Here is a 21,551-nt window from a genome sequence, read left to right as displayed (position 1 = left end):
CCTCTCTCTCTCCCTCCCTCTCGCCTCTCTCTCTCCCTCCCTCTCGCCTCTCTCTCTCCCTCCCTCTCGCCTCTCTCTCTCCCTCTCTCTCTCCTCTCGTCTCTCTCTCGCCTCTCGCCTCTCAATTTCTCTCTTGTTTTTAGTTGTGAAAAGTTAGTAAGAAACAATTTCACCAGCTACTGATAAGAGCGAGATGGAGAGAGAACGATATGAAGAGGAGAGCTAAAAGGGATGTGTTAATGCGGGAGGGAGGGAGAGGATGAGAGAGGGGGGGGGGGGGTGACTTGAAGAAGAGATGTGGGGGGGGGGCTGGTGATGTGTAGAGAGAGAGGGGGAGTGACATGAAGAAGAGATGTGGGGGGGGGGGTGGTGATGCGTAGAGAGAGAGGGGGGGTGACATGAAGATAGATGTGGGGGGGGCTGGTGATGCGTAGAGAGGGGGGGGGGTGGTGATGCGTAGAGAGAGGGGGGGTGACACGAAGAAGAGATGTGGGGGGGCTGGTGATGCGTAGAGAGAGGGGGGGTGGTGATGCGTAGAGAGAGGGGGGGTGACATGAAGAAGAGATGTGGGGGGGCTGGTGATGCGTAGAGAGGGGGGGGGGTGATGCGTAGAGAGATGGGGGGGGTGACATGAAGAAGAGATGTGGGGGGGCTGGTGAGGCGTAGAGAGAGGGGGGGGTGACATGAAGAAGAGATGTGGGGGGGCTGGTGAGGCGTAGAGAGGGGGGGGGGTGGTGATGCGTAGAGAGAGGGGGGGTGACATGAAGAAGAGATGTGGGGGGGCTGGTGAGGCGTAGAGAGGGGGGGGGCTGGTGATGCGTAGAGAGAGGGGGGGGTGACATGAAGAAGAGATGTGGGGGGGCTGGTGATGCGTAGAGAGAGGGGGGGGTGACATGAAGAGATGTGGGGGGGCTGGTGATGCGTAGAGAGAGGGGGGGGTGACATGAAGAGAGATGTGGGGGGGCTGGTGAGGCGTAGAGAGAGGGGGGGTGACATGAAGAAGAGATGTGGGGGGGCTGGTGAGGCATAGAGAGAGGGGGGGTGACATGAAGAAGAGATGTGGGGGGGCTGGTGAGGCGTAGAGAGAGGGGGGGGGTGACATGAAGAAGAGAATGTGGGGGGGCTGGTGAGGCATAGAGAGAGGGGGGGGTGACATGAAGAAGAGATGTGGGGGGGGCTGGTGAGGCGTAGGAGAGAGGGGGGGGTGACATGAAGAAGAGATGTGGGGGGGGTGGTGATGCGTAGAGAGAGGGGGGGGTGACATGAAGAAGAGATGTGGGGGGGCTGGTGAGGCGTAGAGAGAGGGGGGGGTGACATGAAGAAGAGATGGGGGGGGGGGGGCTGGTGAGGCGTAGAGAGAGGGGGGGTGACATGAAGAAGAGATGTGGGGGGCTGGTGAGGCGTAGAGAGAGGGTGTAATGTGTTGGAGGGAGAAATGGTGACAAAATAATGGAGGGAAGAGGAAATGGATAGAAATAGCTGATGCACTCTGAAGCTGATCCCTCCCTCCCTCACTCTTTCTCTCTCTGTCCCACCATCCCGTCTCTCTCTCTCTCTCTTTCCCACCATCCCCCTTACAGCTGATGCACTCTGAAGCTTACAGAAAATCAATAGCAGTCAAGAGAAGCCACAATCTATCTCTCTCCATACTCTTTCTCTTGGAGATCTCCACCTCCCTCTCTCTGTCCCACCATGCCTCTGTCTCCTCTCCTCTCCTCCATATATCTTACCCACGCCTCTGTCTCCTCTCTCTCCTCTCCTCCCCTCCATATATCTTACCCACGCCTGTCTCCTCTCTCTCCTCTCCTCCCCCTCCATATATCTTACCCATGCCTCTGTCTCCTCTCCTCCCCTCCATATATCTTACCCATGCCTCTGTCTCCTCTCTCTCCTCTCCTCCCCTCCATATATCTTACCCACGCCTCTGTCTCCTCTCCTCCCTCCATATATCTTACCCATTCCTCTCTCTCCTCTGTCTCCTCTCCTCCCCTCCATATATCTTACCCATGCCCCTGTCTCCTCTGTCTCCTCTCCTCCCCTCCATATATCTTACCCATGCCTCTGTCTCCTCTCCTCCCCTCCATATATCTTACCCATGCCTCTGTCTCCTCTCCTCCCCTCCATATATCTTACCCATGCCTCTGTCTCCTCTGTCTCTTCTCCTCCCCTCCATATATCTTACCCATGCCTCTGTCTCTTCTCCTCCCCTCCATATATCTTACCCATGCCTCTGTCTCCTCTCCTCCCCTCCATATATCTTACCCATGCCTCTGTCTCCTCTCTCTCCTCCCCTCCATATATCTTACCCATGCCTCTCTCTCCTCTCCTCCCCTCCATATATCTTACCCATTCCTCTGTCGCCTCTCCTCCCCTCCATATATCTTACCCATGCCTCTGTCTCCTCTCTCTCCTCTCCTCCCCTCCATATATCTTACCCATGCCTCTGTCTCCTCTCTCTCCTCTCCTCCCCTCCATATATCTTACCCATGCCTCTGTCTCCTCTCTCTCCTCCCCTCCATATATCTTACCCATGCCTCTGTCTCCTCTCTCTCCTCTCCTCCCCTCCATATATCTTACCCATTCCTCTGTCGCCTCTCCTCCCCTCCATATATCTTACCCATGCCTCTGTCTCCTCTCCTCCCCTCCATATATCTTACCCATGCCTCTGTCTCCTCTCTCTCCTCTCCTCCCCTCCATATATCTTACCCATATCTCTCTCTCTCCTCTCCTCCCCTCCATATATCTTACCCATGCCTCTGTCTCCTCTCCTCCCCTCCATATATCTTACCCATGCCTCTGTCTCCTCTCCTCCCCTCCATATATCTTACCCATGCTCTCTCTCCTCTCCTCCCCTCCATAAATCTTACCCATGCCTCTGTCTCCTCTGTCTCCTCCCCTCCATATATCTTACCCATGCCTCTGTCTCCTCTCCTCCCCTCCATATATCTTACCCATGCCTCTGTCTCCTCTCTCTCCTCTCCTCCCCTCCATATATCTTACCCATGCCTCTGTCTCCTCTCTCTCCTCTCCTCCCCTCCATATATCTTACCCATGCCTCTCTCTCTCCTTTCCTCCCCTCCATATATCTTACCCATGCCTCTGTCTCCTCTCCTCCCCTCCATATATCTTACCCATGCCTCTGTCTCCTCTCTCTCCTCCCCTCCATATATCTTACCCATGCCTCTGTCTCCTCTCCTCCCCTCCATATATCTTACCCATGCCTCTCTCTCCTCTCCTCCCCTCCATATATCTTACCCATGCCTCTGTCTCCTCTCTCTCCTCTCCTCCCCTCCATATATCTTACCCATGCCTCTGTCTCCTCTGTCTCCTCCCCTCCATATATCTTACCCATGCCTCTGTCTCTCTCCTCTCCTCCCCTCCATATATCTTACCCATGCCTCTCTCTCCTCTCCTCCCCTCCATATATCTTACCCATGCCTCTGTCTCCTCTCTCTCCTCTCCTCCCCTCCATATATCTTACCCATGCATCTGTCTCCTCTCCTCCCCTCCATATATCTTACCCATGCCTCTCTCTCCTCTCCTCCCCTCCATATATCTTACCCATGCCTCTGTCTCCTCTCCTCCCCTCCATATATCTTACCCATGCCTCTGTCTCCTCTCTCCCCTCCATATATCTTACCCATGCCTCTGTCTCCTCTCTCTCCTCTCCTCCCCTCCATATATCTTACCCATGCCTCTCTCTCCTTTCCTCCCCTCCATATATCTTACCCATGCCTCTGTCTCCTCTCCTCCCCTCCATATATCTTACCCATGCCTCTGTCTCCTCTCCTCCCCTCCATATATCTTACCCATGCCTCTGTCTCCTCTCCTCCCCTCCATATATCTTACCCATGCCTCTCTCTCCTCTCCTCCCCTCCATATATCTTACCCATGCCTCTGTCTCCTCTCTCTCCTCTCCTCCCCTCCATATATCTTACCCATGCCTCTGTCTCCTCTCCTCCCCTCCATATATCTTACCCATTCCTCTGTCTCCTCTGTCTCCTCTCCTCCCCTCCATATATCTTACCCATGCCCCTGTCTCCTCTGTCTCCTCTCCTCCCCTCCATATATCTTACCCATGCCTCTGTCTCCTCTCCTCCCCTCCATATATCTTACCCATGCCTCTGTCTCCTCTCCTCCCCTCCATATATCTTACCCATGCCTCTGTCTCCTCTGTCTCCTCTCCTCCCCTCCATATATCTTACCCATGCCTCTGTCTCTTCTCCTCCCCTCCATATATCTTACCCATGCCTCTGTCTCCTCTCCTCCCCTCCATATATCTTACCCATGCCTCTGTCTCCTCTCCTCCCCTCCATATATCTTACCCATGCCTCTGTCTCCTCCCCTCCATATATCTTACCCATGCCTCTGTCTCCTCTCCTCCCCTCCATATATCTTACCCATGCCTCTCTCTCCTCCCCTCCATATATCTTACCCATGCCTCTCTCTCCTCCCCTCCATATATCTTACCCATGCCTCTGTCTCCTCTCTGTCTTTTATTTATTTTCCGCATTCCCATGGCAACCCTGACACATCCCCCCTCACCCATGGCAACCCTGACACCCCCCCCCCCACCCATGGCAACCCTGACACATCCCCCCCCCCACCCATGGCAACCCTGACACATCCCCCCCCACCCATGGCAACCCTGACACACCCCCCCCCCTCACCCATGGCAACCCTGACACATCCCCCCCCCCCCACCCATGGCAACCCTGACACCCCCCCCCCCTCACCCATGGCAACCCTGACACCCCCCCCCCTCACCCATGGCAACCCTGACACATCCCCCCCTCACCCATGGCAACCCTGACACATCCCCCCCCTCACCCATGGCAACCCTGACACATCCCCCCCTCACCCATGGCAACCCTGACACACCCCCCCCTCACCCATGGCAACCCTGACACATCCCCCCCATCACCCATGGCAACCCTGACACATCCCCCCTCACCCATGGCAACCCTGACACATCCCCCCTCACCCATGGCAACCCTGACACATCCCCCCTCACCCATGGCAACCCTGACACATCCCCCCTCACCCATGGCAACCCTGACACATCCCCCCTCACCCATGGCAACCCTGACACATCCCCCCTCACCCATGGCAACCCTGACACATCCCCCCTCACCCATGGCAACCCTGACACATCCCCCCTCACCCATGGCAACCCTGACACAACCCCCCTCACCCATGGCAACCCTGACATATCCCCCCCTCACCCATGGCAACCCTGACACATCCCCCCCTCACCCATGGCAACCCTGACACATCCCCCCCCTCACCCATGGCAACCCTGACACACACCCCCCTCACCCATGGCAACCCTGACACACCCCCCCCCTCACCCATGGCAACCCTGACACATCCCCCCCCTCACCCATGGCAACCCTGACACCCCCCCCCCCCCCTCACCCATGGCAACCCTGACACATCCCCCCCCTCAACCATGGCAACCCTGACACATCCCCCCTCACCCATGGCAACCCTGACACATCCCCCCTCACCCATGGCAACCCTGACACATCTCCCCCTCACCCATGGCAACCCTGACACATCCTCCCCCTCACCCATGGCAACCCTGACACATCCCCCCCCCCTCACCCATGGCAACCCTGACACATCCCCCCTCACCCATGGCAACCCTGACACATCCCCCCCCTCACCCATGGCAACCCTGACACATCCCCCCCTCACCCATGGCAACCCTGACACATCCCCCCTCACCCATGGCAACCCTGACACATCCACTCTATCACCGCCCCTCACCCATGGCAACCAAGTGGACACTGGAGTCATTTGGGACTCCACTTGGGAGAAGTCAAGGACAGACCAGGGCTGTTAGTGTCAGTACTTCTGGTAATGTGATGTGATGTCACCCCAGTCAGACCTCCAGAAGGGAAAACAAACTGAATAGAAGATGAGATGGAGTAACAGTCTGGTGGTGATGTGATGTCATCTGAAAACTGCTGCTTTAATCCTGGATTACTGGCTTTGCCGTGTGTGTGTGTGTGTGTGTGTGTGTGTGTGTGTGTGTGTGTGTGTGTGTGTGTGTGTGTGTGTGTGTGTGTGTGTGTGCGCGCGCGCTATATCTGCTTCTGAATGTAAGGTGTGTTGCTAGTCCTTTTCTCTCTCTGATCACACACACACACACACACGAGATGCTAACTCGCACAAACATGTTTGTATGTTGAGGTCCAGATGTTTGATAATCAAAACAACAATAGGGGTTAAATCTCTAATCCTTTCATAGCCTTAGTATCATCTAGTCTATATAGCCTTAGTATAATCTAGTCTATATAGCCTTAGTATCATGTAGCCTATATGGTCTATATAGCCGTAGTATCATCTAGTCTATATAGCCTTAGTATAATCTAGTCTATATAGCCTTAGTATCATCTAGTCTATATATAGCCTTAGTATCATCTAGTCTATATTGCCTTAGTATCATCTAGTCTATATATAGCCTTAGTATCATCTAGTCTATATAGCCTTAGTATAATCTAGTCTATATAGCCTTAGTATCATGTAGCCTATATGGTCTATATAGCCGTAGTATCATCTAGTCTATATAGCCTTAGTATAATCTAGTCTATATAGCCTTAGTATCATCTAGTCTATATATAGCCTTAGTATCATGTAGCCTATATAGCCTTGGTATCATCTAGTCTATATATAGCCTTAGTATCATCTAGTCTATATAGCCTTGGTATCATCTAGTCTATATAGCCTTAGTATCATCTAGTCTATATAGCCTTAGTATCATCTAGTCTATATAGCCTTAGTATCATCTAGTCTATATATAGCCTTAGTATCATGTAGCCTATATAGCCTTGGTATCATCTAGTCTATATATAGCCTTAGTATCATCTAGTCTATATAGCCTTGGTATCATCTAGTCTATATAGCCTTAGTATCATGTAGCCTATATGGTCTATATAGCCTTAGTATCATCTAGTCTATATATAGCCTTAGTATCATCTAGTCTATATATAGCCTTAGTATCATCTAGTCTATATATAGCCTTAGTATCATGTAGCCTATATAGCCTTGGTATCATCTAGTCTATATATAGCCGTAGTATCATCTAGTCTATATAGCCTTAGTATCATCTAGTCTATATAGCCTTAGTATCATCTAGTCTATATAGCCTTAGAATCATCTAGTCTATATATAGCCTTAGTATCATCTAGTCTATATATAGCCTTAGTATCATCTAGTCTATATAGCCTTAGTATCATCTAGTCTATATAGCCTTAGAATCATCTAGTCTATATATAGCCTTAGTATCGTCTAGTCTATATAGCCTTAGTATCATGTAGTCTATATAGCCTTAGTATCATGTAGTCTATATTGTCTATATAGCCTTAGTATCATCTAGTCTATATTGCCTTAGTATCATCTAGTCTATATAGCCTTGGTATCATCTAGTCTATATAGCCTTAGAATCATCTAGTCTATATATAGCCTTAGTATCATCTAGTCTATATATAGCCTTAGTATCATCTAGTCTATATTGCCTTAGTATCATCTAGTCTATATAGCCTTAGTATCATCTAGTCTATATAGCCTTAGAATCATCTAGTCTATATATAGCCTTAGTATCATGTAGTCTATATAGCCTTAGTATCATCTAGTCTATATAGCCTTAGTATCATCTAGTCTATATATAGCCTTAGTATCATCTAGTCTATATAGCCTTAGTATCATCTAGTCTATATAGCCTTAGTATCATCTAGTCTACATAGCCTTAGTATCATCTAGTCTATATAGCCTTAGTATCATCTAGTCTATATAGCCTTAGTATCATCTAGTCTATATATAGTATCTCTAATGGTATCTTTGTGTCTAGGGGCCAGTCTACCACTGTTAATAATGGTATCTTTGTGTCTAGGGGCCAGTCTACCACTGTTAATAATGGTATCTCTGTGTCTAGGGGCCATAGGGGCCAGTCTACCACTGTTAATAATGGTATATCTGTGTCTAGGGGCCATAGGGGCCAGTCTACCACTGTTAATAATGGTATCTGTGTCTAGGGGCAATAGGGGCAGTCTACCACTGTTAATAATGGTATCTCTGTGTCTAGGGGGCAGTCTACCACTGTTAATAATGGTATCTCTGTGTCTAGGGGGCAGTCTACCACTGTTAATAATGATGTCTAGGGGCCAGTCTACCACTGTTCTTAATAGTATATCTGTGTCTAGGGGCCAGTCTACCACTGTTAATAATGGTGTATCTTGTGTCTAGGGGCCAGTCTACCACTGTTAATAATGGTATCTCTGTGTCTAGGTGCCAGTCTACCACTGTTAATAATGGTATCTCTGTGTCTAGGGGCCAGTCTACCACTGTTAATAATGGTATCTCTGTGTCTAGGGGCCATAGGGGCCAGTCTACCACTGTTAATAATGGTGTCTCTGTGTCTAGGGGCCAGTCTACCACTGTTAATAATGGTATCTCTGTGTCTAGGGGCCAGTCTACCACTGTTAATAATGGTGTCTCTGTGTCTAGGGGCCAGTCTACCACTGTTAATAATGGTGTCTCTGTGTCTAGGGGCCAGTCTACCACTGTTAATAATGGTATCTCTGTGTCTAGGGGCCAGTCTACCACTGTTAATAATGGTATCTCTGTGTCTAGGGGCCAGTCTACCACTGTTAATAATGGTATCTCTGTGTCTAGGGGCCATAGGGGCCAGTCTACCACTGTTAATAATGGTATCTCTGTGTCTAGGGGCCAGTCTACCACTGTTAATAATGGTATCTCTGTGTCTAGGGGCCAGTCTACCACTGTTAATAATGGTATCTCTGTGTCTAGGGGCCATAGGGGCCAGTCTACCACTGTTAATAATGGTATCTCTGTGTCTAGGGGCCAGTCTACCACTGTTAATAATGGTATCTCTGTGTCTAGGGGCCAGTCTACCACTGTTAATAATGATATCTCTGTGTCTAGGGGCCATAGGGGCCAGTCTACCACTGTTAATAATGGTATCTCTGTGTCTAGGGGCCAGTCTACCACTGTTAATAATGGTATCTCTGTGTCTAGGGGCCAGTCTACCACTGTTAATAATGGTATCTCTGTGTCTAGGGGCCAGTCTACCACTGTTAATAATGGTGTCTCTGTGTCTAGGGACCAGTCTACCATTGTTTACTAATGGTATCTCTGTGTCTAGGGGCCAGTCTACCACTGTTAATAATGGTATCTCTGTGTCTAGGGGCCAGTCTACCACTGTTAATAATGGTATCTCTGTGTCTAGGGGCCAGTCTACCACTGTTAATAATGGTATCTCTGTGTCTAGGGGCCAGTCTACCACTGTTAATAATGGTATCTCTGTGTCTAGGGGCCAGTCTACCACTGTTAATAATGGTATCTCTGTGTCTAGGGGCCAGTCTACCACTGTTAATAATGGTATCTCTGTGTCTAGGGGCCAGTCTTCCACTGTTAATAATGGTATCTCTCTGTCTAGGAGCCGTAGGGGGTAGGAGCCATCCTGACCATGCCTGTGGAGAGGAGGGTGACAAGGTGAGATCCCACACACACACACACACACACACACAGAGAGAGAGTTATGATATCGTGCTCCAACAGCTCCTCTAGAGTTTACAGATATGACCTCATCGTGAGAGAGAAACTGTCAGGTACATTCCTCTGGGCTGTGTGTGGAGGGGGCTGGTTTCTGAGGAGGGCAGGAAGGGAGGAATGGTGGTCTAGGAAAATACATATATTTGAAATCAAGAGATGGGGTGTGTAGTGGGAGTCTTGGGGTGGGGGGGGGGGTTGGGGGAGGGAGGTGTGTGTGTGTGTGTGTGTGTAAAGGGTCTCTGTGTATGGGGGGGTCTAGGGTGTCTGGGGGTCTCCTATTATAGACCACCCTGTCTGCTCCCCTGCTAGCCTGGGAGTCTGGGCTGCATCATGTCTACTCCGCTGACTCACTGCTAGCCTGGGAGTCTGGGCTGCATCATGTCTACTCCTCTGCTAGCCTGGGAGTCTGGGCTGCATCATGTCTACTCCACTGCTAGCCTGGGAGTCTGGGCTGCATCATGTCTACTCCGCTGACTCACTGCTAGCCTGGGAGTCTGGGCTACATCATGTCTACTCCGCTGACTCACTGCTAGCCTGGGAGTCTGGGCTGCATCATGTCTACTCCACTGCTAGCCTGGGAGTCTGGGCTGCATCATGTCTACTCCACTGACTCACTGCTAGCCTGGGAGTCTGGGCTGCATCATGTCTACTCCCCTGCTAGCCTGGGAGTCTGGGCTGCATCATGTCTACTCCCCTGCTAGCCTGGGAGTCTGGGCTGCATCATGTCTACTCCACTGACTCACTGCTAGCCTGGGAGTCTGGGCTGCATCATGTCTACTCCGCTGACTCACTGCTAGCCTGGGAGTCTGGGCTGCATCATGTCTACTCCCCTGCTAGCCTGGGAGTCTGGGCTGCATCATGTCTACTCCACTGCTAGCCTAGTGGCTAGAGGGGCGGCGGGGGGCCCGGTGGCTAGAGGGGCGGCCCGGTGGCTAGAGGGGCGGCCCGGTGGCTAGAGGGGCGGCCCGGTGGCTAGAGGGGCGGCCCGGTGGCTAGAGGGGCGGCCCGGTGGCTAGAGGGGCGGCCCGGTGGCTAGAGGGGCGGCGGGGAGCCTAGTGGCTAGAGGGGCGGCCTAGTGGCTAGAGGGGCGGCCTAGTGGCTAGAGGGGCGGCCTAGTGGCTAGAGGGGCGGCCTAGTGGCTAGAGGGGCGGCGGGGAGCCTAGTGGCTAGAGCGTTGGGCCAGTAACCGAAAAGGTAGCTAGATCGAATCCCCGAGCTAACAAGGTAAAAATCTGTCGCAGTTAACCCACTGTTCCTAGGCTGTCATTCTAAAGAAGAATTTGTTCTTAACTGACTTGCCTAGTTAAATAAAGGATAAATATAAATTACACATGAATAAATACAATGTCCATACAGGCTAGAATAACTTGACAATGCTAGAAGATACCGGTAGCTTCCTTGCTAGCTAACAGCTAAAGCTAACATCAATTCACTAAAAGCTTCCAGCTTTTTAACTTTCCTTGCTAGCTAACAGCTAAAGCTAACATCAATTCACTAAAAGCTTCCAGCTTTTTAGGCTAACTTTCCTTGCTAGCTAACAGCTAAAGCTAACATCAATTCACTATTCCTAGTACTTTGTTTGCGAAATATGCAGATTTTATTTTCAAAACTGATTGCCACCCAAAAAAACAGTATTCATTCTCCTATTCAGTCTGTCTCGCGTCTCTCCCAAAGATGATCTATTGGGTCAGCTGACTGACTCCTGGGCCGTCCCCTCATGAATGATGTCATTACTGGTTAAAGAGACAGTGCACCCTTTTTTTATCAAAGAAGCTAGAACTATGCCAATGTTGATCGGTACAATTCAAATGATGTTCTCTTAGCAGTTTGCCAATACAATATATCCTGACTGGAACAGTTTTTCCATCTGTAACCCAATGAAATGAGCCACAACAAGCTCAATATCTCATCTGTAACCCAATGAAATGAGCCACAACAAGCTCAATATCTCATCTGTAACCCAATGAAATGAGCCACAACAAGCTCAATATCTCATCTGTAACCCAATGAAATGAGCCACAACAAGCTCAATATCTCATCTGTAACCCAATGAAATGAGCCACAACAAGCTCAATATCTCATCTGTAACCCAATGAAATGAGCCACAACAAGCTCAATATCTCATCTGTAACCCAATGAAATGAGCCACAACAAGCTCAATATCTCATCTGTAACCCAATGAAATGAGCCACAACAAGCTCAGTATCTCAACACACCCACTCCTGTTGAATATCTATTCACCTGTGTTGTGGATGGACCCAGGCTGCTACATCTGGATTCACCCAGTTTATCAATAGAGATTTACCATTCAAATAAATGACTAACGTGATGTTATTATGTAGTTAGATTGGTGAACACAGTCATTGATTTTTGTATTAGTTGATTCATTAATAACATACATGGTGGTCTCTGGAATTATGTGGACAAGTACAGTGTTAATGTAATGATATTGAATGATATTGAACTGCCCAATGATTTGAAGAGAGCAACAGCTGAGTTTATCTGTTTGGATCAATGTCCATTCTGTAACTTGGGCTAATATACCTACTTTTTCTGCCTTGGTATCGTGACGCTGTGGGGGTGGGGGTATCGTGACGCTGTGGGGGTGGGGGTATCGTGACGGGGTGGGGGTATCGTGACGCTGTGGGGGTGGGGGTATCGTGACGCTGTGGGGGTGGGGGTATCGTGACGCTGTGGGGGTGGGGGTATCGTGACGCTGTGGGGGTGGGGTATCGTGACGCTGTGGGGGTGGGGTATCGTGACGCTGTGGGGGTGGGGTATCGTGACGCTGTGGAGGTGGGGTATCGTGACGCTGTGGAGGTGGGGTATCGTGACGCTGTGGGGGTGGGGTATCGTGACGCTGTGGGGGTGGGGTATCGTGACGCTGTGGGGGTGGGGTATCGTGACGCTGTGGGGGTGGGGTATCGTGACGCTGTGGGGTGGGGTATCGTGACGCTGTGGGGTGGGGTATCGTGACGCTGTGGGGTGGGGTATCGTGACGCTGTGGGGTGGGGTATCGTGACGCTGTGGCTGTGGCATCTTGCCGCTGTGGGGTATCGTGGCGCTGTGGCTGGGGTATCGTGGCGCTGTGGCATCGTGGCGCTGTGGCTGGGGTATCAGTATCGTGACAAAACTATAGAGGGGGCAACAAGGATGAATAATTTAGGATGGTGTGTAACGGGTGGAGGGGGGGGGGGGGTTGAATAGTTATACTGGCTGTCCTTAGGGTTTTGAGATAGATTGGGGGGGGGGGGGGGGTGGGTCTACACTGTCCCAACTCCAGTTATTTTTAAATCAGCATTTAGCATTTTATATCATAACCCCCCCAATACATGCTAACCTCCCTGGTTATTGTGATGGTGAGAGGTTAGCATGTATTGGGGGGGTTATGATATAAAATGCTAACCTCCCTGGTTATTGTAATGGTGAGAGGTTAGCATGTCTTGAGGGGGTTTATGATATAAAATGCTAACATCCCTGGTTATTGTAATGGTGAGAGGTTAGCATGTCTTGAGGGGGTTTATGATATAAAATGCTAACATCCCTGGTTATTGTAATGGTGAGAGGTTAGCATGTCTTGAGGGGGTTTATGATATAAAATGCTAACATCCCTGGTTATTGTGATGGTGAGAGGTTAGCATGTCTTGAGGGGGTTTATGATATAAAATGCTAACCTCCCTGGTTATTATAATGGTGAGAGGTTAGCATGTCTTGAGGGGGGTTATGATATAAAATGCTAATCTCCCTGGTTATTGTAATGGTGAGAGGTTAGCATGTCTTGGGGGGGTTATGATATAAAATGCTAACCTCCCTGGTTATTGTAATGGTGAGAGGTTAGCATGTCTTGAGGGGGTTTATGATATAAAATGCTAACATCCCTGGTTATTGTAATGGTGAGAGGTTAGCATGTCTTGAGGGGGTTTATGATATAAAATGCTAACATCCCTGGTTATTGTGATGGTGAGAGGTTAGCATGTCTTGAGGGGGTTTATGATATAAAATGCTAACCTCCCTGGTTATTATAATGGTGAGAGGTTAGCATGTCTTGAGGGGGTTTATGATATAAAATGCTAACATCCCTGGTTATTGTGATGGTGAGAGGTTAGCATGTCTTGAGGGGGTTTATGATATAAAATGCTAACCTCCCTGGTTATTATAATGGTGAGAGGTTAGCATGTCTTGAGGGGGTTTATGATATAAAATGCTAACCTCCCTGGTTATTGTAATGGTGAGAGGTTAGCATGTCTTGAGGGGGTTTATGATATAAAATGCTAACCTCCCTGGTTATTGTAATGGTGAGAGGTTAGCATGTCTTGAGGGGGTTATGATATTTGTGTGTCTAACTTTCTCCCTCATTATTAATTTGTGTGTCTGTGCTAGTCTGAAACAGGAGTTGAAATGGACTAGTGCAGATGCTGAGGGTGTTATTGCCTGTAAAACTCAGTCTGCTCAGTGGCAGCTGCCTGCCTGCCTGCATCCTGTGGGTGTGACTGTGGGTGTGTGTGTCTGCAGCCTGCGATCCAGCTGTTTCCTGTTAGCAATCATGTTGTGTGTGTGTGTGTGTGTACACACACGTCACTCAGGGGCTGTGACTGTGTAGAGCGTTCTGTCAGAAGCTGACTTACTGAGGACACTGTCTCCTATTCTCTCTGTTCTGTAACGTCTCAGTAGACTAGACCATCATGATTCAGTATATACCCCCCTGGTGGCAAGGCACACACCATGGCTCCCCCCCCCCCCCGGTGGCAAGGCACACACCATGGCTCCCCCCCCTGGTGGCAAGGCACACACCATGGTTCTCCCCCTGGTGGCAAGGCACACACCATGGCTACCCCCCCTGGTGCTAAGGCACACACCATGCCCCCCTCCCCCCTGGTGGTGAGGCACACACCATGGCTACCCCCCTGGTGGTAAGGCACACACCAGTCAGTCAGTTACCCAGCCAGTCAGTCAGTTAGCCAGTCAGTCAGTTAGCCAGCCAGCCAGCCAGCCAGTCAGTCAGTCAGTCAGTTAGCCAGTCAGTTACCCAGCCAGTCAGTCAGTCAGTTAGCCAGCCAGTTAGCCAGCCAGCCAGCCAGACAGCCAGTTAGCCAGCCAGTCAGTTAGCCAGCCAGTTAGCCAGCCAGCCAGTAGTTTGATAGGTTGCAGCCAGCTTAGCTAGCTAGCATTAAGTAGCATCATCAGTAGTGGTCTGATAGGTTGCAGCCAGCTAGCTAGCTAGCATTAAGTAGCATCATCAGTAGTGGTATGATAGGTTGCAGCTAGCTAGCATTAAGTAGCATCATCAGTAGTGGTCTGATAGGTTGCAGCCAGCTAGCTAGCTAGCATTAAGTAGCATCATCAGTAGTGGTCTGATAGGTTGCAGCTAGCTAGCATTAAGTAGCATCATCAGTAGTGGTCTGATAGGTTGCAGCTAGCTAGCATTAAGTAGCATCATCAGTAGTGGTCTGATAGGTTGCAGCTAGCTAGCATTAAGTAGCATCATCAGTAGTGGTCTGATAGGTTGCAACCAGCTAGCTAGGTAGCATTAGGTTACATCATCAGTAGTGGTCTGATAGGTTGCAGCCAGCTAGCTAGCTAGCATTAAGTAGCATCATCAGTAGTGGTCTGATAGGTTGCAGCTAGCTAGCATTAAGTAGCATCATCAGTAGTGGTCTGATAGGTTGCAGCTAGCTAGCATTAAGTAGCATCATCAGTAGTGGTCTGATAGGTTGCAGCTAGCTAGCATTAAGTAGCATCATCAGTAGTGGTCTGATAGGTTGCAACCAGCTAGCTAGCATTAAGTAGCATCATCAGTAGTGGTCTGATAGGTTGCAACCAGCTAGCTAGGTAGCATTAGGTTACATCATCAGTAGTGGTCTGATAGGTTGCAGCCAGCTAGCTAGGTAGCATTAGGTAACATCATCGGTAGTGGTCTGATAGGTTGCAGCCAGCTAGCTAGGTAGCATTAGGTAACATCATCGGTAGTGGTCTGATGGGTTGCAGCCAGCTAGCTAGCATTAGGTAACATCATCGGTAGTGGTCTGATAGGTGGCAGCCAGCTAGCTAGGTAGCATTAGGTTACATCATCGGTAGTGGTCTGATAGGTTGCAGCCAGCTAGCTAGGTAGCATTAAGTAGCATCATCAGCAGTGGTCTGATAGGTTGCAGCTAGGTAGCATTAGGTAACATCATCGGTAGTGGTCTGATAGGTTGCAGCTAGCTAGCATTAAGTAGCATCATCAGTAGTGGTCTGATAGGTTGCAGCCAGCTAGCTAGGTAGCATTAGGTAACATCATCGGTAGTGGTCTGATATGTTGCAGCCAGCTAGCTAGGTAGCATTAGGTAACATCATCGGTAGTGGTCTGATAGGTGGCAGCCAGCTAGCTAGGTAGCATTAGGTAACATCATCGGTAGTGGTCTGATAGGTTGCAGCCAGCTAGCTAGGTAGCATTAGGTAACATCATCGGTAGTGGTCTGATAGGTTGCAGCTAGCTAGCATTAAGTAGCATCATCAGTAGTGGTCTGATAGGTTGCAGCCAGCTAGCTAGGTAGCATTAGGTAACATCATCGGTAGTGGTCTGATATGTTGCAGCCAGCTAGCTAGGTAGCATTAGGTAACATCATCGGTAGTGGTCTGATAGGTTGCAGCTAGCTAGCATTAAGTAGCATCATCAGTAGTGGTCTGATAGGTTGCAACCAGCTAGCTAGGTAGCATTAGGTTACATCATCGGTAGTGGTCTGATAGGTTGCAGCCAGCTAGCTAGGTAGCATTAGGTAAAATCATCGGTAGTGGTCTGATAGGTTGCAGCCAGCTAGCTAGGTAGCATTAGGTTACATCATCGGTAGTGGTCTGATAGGTTGCAGCCAGCTAGCTAGCTAGCATTAGGTAACATCATCGGTAGTGGTCTGATAGGTTGCAGCCAGCTAGCTAGGTAGCATTAGGTAACATCATCGGTAGTGGTCTGATAGGTTGCAGCCAGCTAGCTAGGTAGCATTAGGTAACATCATCGGTAGTGGTCTGATAGGTTGCAGCCAGCTAGCTAGGTAGCATTAGGTTACATCATCGGTAGTGGTCTGATAGGTTGCAGCCAGCTAGCTAGGTAGCATTAGGTTACATCATCGGTAGTGGTCTGATAGGTTGCAGCCAGCTAGCTAGGTAGCATTAGGTTACATCATCGGTAGTGGTCTGATAGGTTGCAGCCAGCTAGCTAGGTAGCATTAGGTTACATCATCGGTAGTGGTCTGATAGGTTGCAGCCAGCTAGCTAGGTAGCATTAGGTTACATCATCGGTAGTGGTCTGATAGGTTGCAGCCAGCTAGCTAGGTAGCATTAGGTTACATCATCGGTAGTGGTCTGATAGGTTGCAGCCAGCTAGCTAGGTAGCATTAGGTTACATCATCGGTAGTGGTCTGAGGTTGCAGCCAGCTAGCTAGCTAGCATTAAGTAGCATCATCAGCAGTGGTCTGATAGGTTGCAGCCAGCTAGCTAGGTAGCATTAGGTAACATCATCGGTAGTGGTCTGATAGGTTGCAGCTAGCTAGCATTAAGTAGCATCATCAGTAGTGGTCTGATAGGTTGCAGCCAGCTAGCTAGGTAGCATTAGGTAACATCATCGGTAGTGGTCTGATATGTTGCAGCCAGCTAGCTAGGTAGCATTAGGTAACATCATCGGTAGTGGTCTGATAGGTGGCAGCCAGCTAGCTAGGTAGCATTAGGTAACATCATCGGTAGTGGTCTGATAGGTTGCAGCCAGCTAGCTAGGTAGCATTAGGTAACATCATCGGTAGTGGTCTGATAGGTTGCAGCTAGCTAGCATTAAGTAGCATCATCAGTAGTGGTCTGATAGGTTGCAGCCAGCTAGCTAGGTAGCATTAGGTAACATCATCGGTAGTGGTCTGATAGGTTGCAGCCAGCTAGCTAGGTAGCATTAGGTAACATCATCAGTAGTGGTCTGATAGGTGGCAGCCAGCTAGCATTAAGTAGCATCATCAGCAGTGGTCTGATAGGTTGCAGCCAGCTAGCTAGCTAGCATTAAGTAGCATCATCAGTAGTGGTCTGATAGGTTGCAGCCAGCTAGCATTAAGTAGCATCATCAGTAGTGGTCTGATAGGTTGCAGCCAGCTAGCTAGGTAGCATTAGGTAACATCATCTGTAGCCATGGTGTGTGTGCCTTGTTTGCATCAATGATTTGTTGTCACCAGATTGCAAACAGCACATTTTAGTCAGAGATCATTTACTTTGTTTTAGTTAAAATCATTTTTCCTTTTTAGTTCTAGTTTTTGGGGGTCTATTTAGTCAGTTACAGTCTCGTCAATTGCCACTGAAAAATAGGTGTGTTGACTAATATTTTCGTCTCTGTAGTTGAGGAAATGAACACTGGTGTGAATCGTGTGTGTGTGTGTGTGTGTGTGTGTGTGTGTACACGAGGGAGTGAGCAAGCTCTTTCCGGGTAAGTATGTGACTCACCGCTGACTGAAAAGTGTTCCCCAACTGTGCCTGTGAAAGTATGTCTCACTGCATCTCAACTGGAGATGACTCTCTCATATGGGCCTGTATTCATGTCTCTCACTCCGAGGAAATGCCATGAGTCACAATATGTCGGTAGAATAGGGATTGTGTGTTACTGAGCAACAATATGAGGGTAGAATAGGGATTGTGTGTTACTGAGCAACAATATGAGGGTAGAATAGGGATTGTGTGTTACTGAGCAACAATATGAGGGTAGAATAGGGATTGTGTGTTACTGAGCAACAATATGAGGGTAGAATAGGGATTGTGTGTTACTGAGCAACAATATGGGGGTAGAATAGGGATTGTGTTAATGGGGGTAGAGTTGGGCCTGTGTGTTAATGGGGGTAGAGTAGGGTCTGTGTGTAAATGGGGGTAGAGTAGGGCCTGTGTTAATGGGGGTAGAGTAGGGCCTGTGTGTTAATGGGGGTAGAGTAGGGCCTGTGTGTTAATGGGGGTAGAGTAGGGCCTGTGTGTTAATGGGGGTATAGTAGGGCCTGTGTGTTAATGGGGGTAGAGTAGGGCCTGTGTGTTAATGGGGGTAGAGTAGGGCCTGTGTGTTAATGGGGGTAGAGTAGGGCCTGTGTGTTAATGGGGGTAGAGTAGGGCCTGTGTGTTAATGGGGGTAGAGTAGGGCCTGTGTGTTAATGGGGGTAGAGTAGGGCCTGTGTGTTAATGGGGGTAGAGTAGGGCCTGTGTGTTAATGGGGGTAGAGTAGGGCCTGTGTGTTAATGGGGGTAGAGTAGGGCCTGTGTGTTAATGGGGGTAGAGTAGGGCCTGTGTGTTAATGGGGGTAGAGTAGGGCCTGTGTGTTAATGGGGGTAGAGTAGGGCCTGTGTGTTAATGGGGGTAGAGTAGGGCCTGTGTGTTAATGGGGGTAGAGTAGGGCCTGTGTGTTAATGGGGGTAGAGTAGGGCCTGTGTGTTAATGGGGGTAGAGTAGGGCCTGTGTGTTAATGGGGGTAGAGTAGGGCCTGTGTGTTAATGGGGGTAGAGTAGGGCCTGTGTGTTAATGGGGGTAGAGTAGGGCCTGTGTGTTACTGAGCAACAATATGGACTGTTAATCAGAGTGTCTTATAGGTGGTATGTGAAACTAACCTTGGTTTATCTCTTCTCCTCGCTCTCCCCATCCTCCTCGCTCTCCCCCTCCTCCTCGCTCTCCCCCCTCCTCCTCGCTCTCCCCCCTCCTCCTCGCTCTCCCCCCTCCTCCTCGCTCTCCCCCCTCCTCCTCGCTCTCCCCCTCCTCCTCGCTCTCCCCCTCCTCCTCGCTCTCCCCCTCCTCCTCCTTTTCTCCTCTCCATTTTCTTCCCATCCCTTCCAACAGAATGAGGACAGCCCCAGTCCAAAGCGTCAGAGACTATCTGGCCAATCAGTGCTGGATCTCTCCACAGTGGCCCCACCCTCCAACCCCTCTCCACCAATGAGGCCGTGGGAGCTGCCCCACAGTCGCAGACCTCCCCCTAACCCCCACCCCCATTACCACCAGGAGCGCTGCCATACACCTGTCAGACACAGACACAGGTAAGAGACTTACTTACCTCACCTGGTACTGTGCTCTTTAGCTTGGTTACTTTGTTCGTTTGTTAGTTAGTCGGCTAGCCAGTCAGTCAGTTAGCCAGCCAGCCTGTCAGTCAGCCCGTCAGTCAGTCAGCCAGTCAGTCAGTCAGTCAGTTAGCCAGCCAGTCAGTCAGTCAGTCAGTTAGTCAGTCAGTCAGTCAGTCAGTCAGTTAGCCAGTCAGTCAGTTAGCCAGTCAGTCAGTTAGCCAGCCAGTCAGTCAGTTAGCCAGTCAGTCAGTCAGTCAGCCAGTCAGTCAGTTAGCCAGTCAGTCAGTCAGTTAGCCAGTCAGTCAGTCAGTTAGCCAGTCAGTCAGTCAGTTAGCCAGCCAGTTAGTCAGTTAGCCAGCCAGTTAGTCAGTTAGCCAGCCAGTTAGTCAGTTAGCCAGCCAGTTAGTCAGTTAGCCAGCCAGTTAGTTAGTCAGTTAGCTAGCCAGTCAGCCAGCCAGTTAGCCAGTCAGTTAGCCAGCCAGTCAGTTAGCCAGCCAGTCAGTTAGCCAGCCAGTCAGTTAGCCAGCCAGTCAGTTAGCCAGCCAGTCAGTTAGCCAGCCAGTCACACTCAGTTAGCCAGGCACTTAGTTAGCCAGCCAGCCACTCAGTTAGCCAGCTAGCCAGTCAGTTAGCCAGCCAGTCAGTCAGTTAGCCAGCCAGTCAGTCAGTTAGCCAGCCAGTCAGTTAGCCAGCCAGCCAGCCAGTCAGTTAGCCAGCCAGTCAGTTAGCCAGCCAGTCAGTTAGCCAGCCAGTCAGTTAGCCAGCCAGCCAGTTAGCCAGCCAGCCAGTTAGCCAGCCAGCCAGCCAGTTAGCCAGCCAGCCAGCCAGTCAGTTAGCCAGCCAGTCAGTTAGCCAGCCAGTCAGTTAGCCAGCCAGTCAGTTAGCCAGCCAGCCAGCCAGCCAGCCAGCCAGTCAGTTAGCCAGCCAGCTAGTCAGTTAGCCAGCCAGCCAGCCAGCCAGTCAGTTAATCAGCCAGTCAGTCAGTCAGTTAGCCAGTCAGTTAGTCAGTCAGCCAGCCAGCCAGTCAGTTAGCCAGCCAGCCAGTCAGTCAGTTAGCCAGCCAGTCAGTCAGTTAGCCAGCCAGTCAGTCAGTTAGCCAGCCAGTCAGTCAGTCAGTTTGGAATGCTGAGCTCTAGTCAATATTGACCAATAAGAAGATGATGATGATGATGATGATGGTATTGTAACTATGGTGATGACATATTGTGTTGATGTATGATACTTATCAGAATGATGAAGACTTAACTCTCCTCCCTCCTTCCCTCCAGTCCTCCAGCGCGTCGCCAGCGTGGCCGTCTCTCCCGCACCCCCCGTCACCTCCCCCCTCCTCCTCCCCACCACCCCTCCCCTCCTCCCCCCTCCATCCGACTGGACCCCCAGGACCAAAGCTACCGCCACCACTACCCTCATCCCCACCAGAGCTACTCTCACCCCCCTCCTCCCCCCTACGGCCAGCCCCCAGCCCCTGCCGGTGGGGGCGTGGAGGAGCCTCGAGCGTTCCACCCCCCTGCCCTGTCTCCACGGTTACTGCACCCCGCTGTCCATCATTCTCATCAAGCAGCTCACCACCACACACAGCAGCAAGGAGCCATGGTCATGGACCTTCATGAACAGGTTAGACTGGGAAAGGGAGGGAGGAGGGGACCTATATTAACAGGTTCGACTGGGTGAGGGAGGATTGGACCTATATTAACAGGTTCGACTGGGTGAGGGAGGGAGGAGGGGGCCTATATTAACAGGTTAGACTGGGAGAGGGAGTTAGGAGGGGACCTATATTAACAGGTTAGACTGGGAGAGGGAGGGGGCCTATATTAACAGGTTAGACTGGGAGAGGGAGTTAGGAGGGGACCTATATTAACAGGTTAGACTGGGAGAGGGAGGGGGCCTATATTAACAGGTTAGACTGGGAGAGGGAGGGGGCCTATATTAACAGGTTAG

The 21,551-nt window shown here is 50.2% G+C and overlaps 1 protein-coding gene across 7 annotated transcripts in view; it reads left to right on the top strand.

Moving 5' to 3' along the window:
* The window catches only part of rnf38 (ring finger protein 38), a 59,834-nt gene that overhangs the window by 18,093 nt on the left and 20,190 nt on the right, over positions 1–21,551 (top strand). For all 7 annotated transcript variants that reach the window (XM_090209989.1, XM_090209990.1, XM_090209986.1 and 4 more), the window contains exons 3-5: positions 9,464–9,519; positions 19,393–19,589; positions 20,882–21,227. In XM_090209989.1, coding sequence (XP_090066115.1) covers positions 9,464–9,519; positions 19,393–19,589; positions 20,882–21,227 — 599 coding nt within the window. The remainder of the gene's footprint in view (positions 1–9,463; positions 9,520–19,392; positions 19,590–20,881; positions 21,228–21,551) is intronic.

Source organism: Oncorhynchus mykiss, chromosome 19 (assembly GCF_057628025.1).
Source record: "Oncorhynchus mykiss isolate SJ-2025 chromosome 19, ASM5762802v1, whole genome shotgun sequence".
NCBI lineage: Eukaryota > Metazoa > Chordata > Actinopteri > Salmoniformes > Salmonidae > Oncorhynchus > Oncorhynchus mykiss.
Note: the sequence above shows the minus strand (reverse complement) of the source record. Positions and strands in the feature narration are given on the sequence as shown.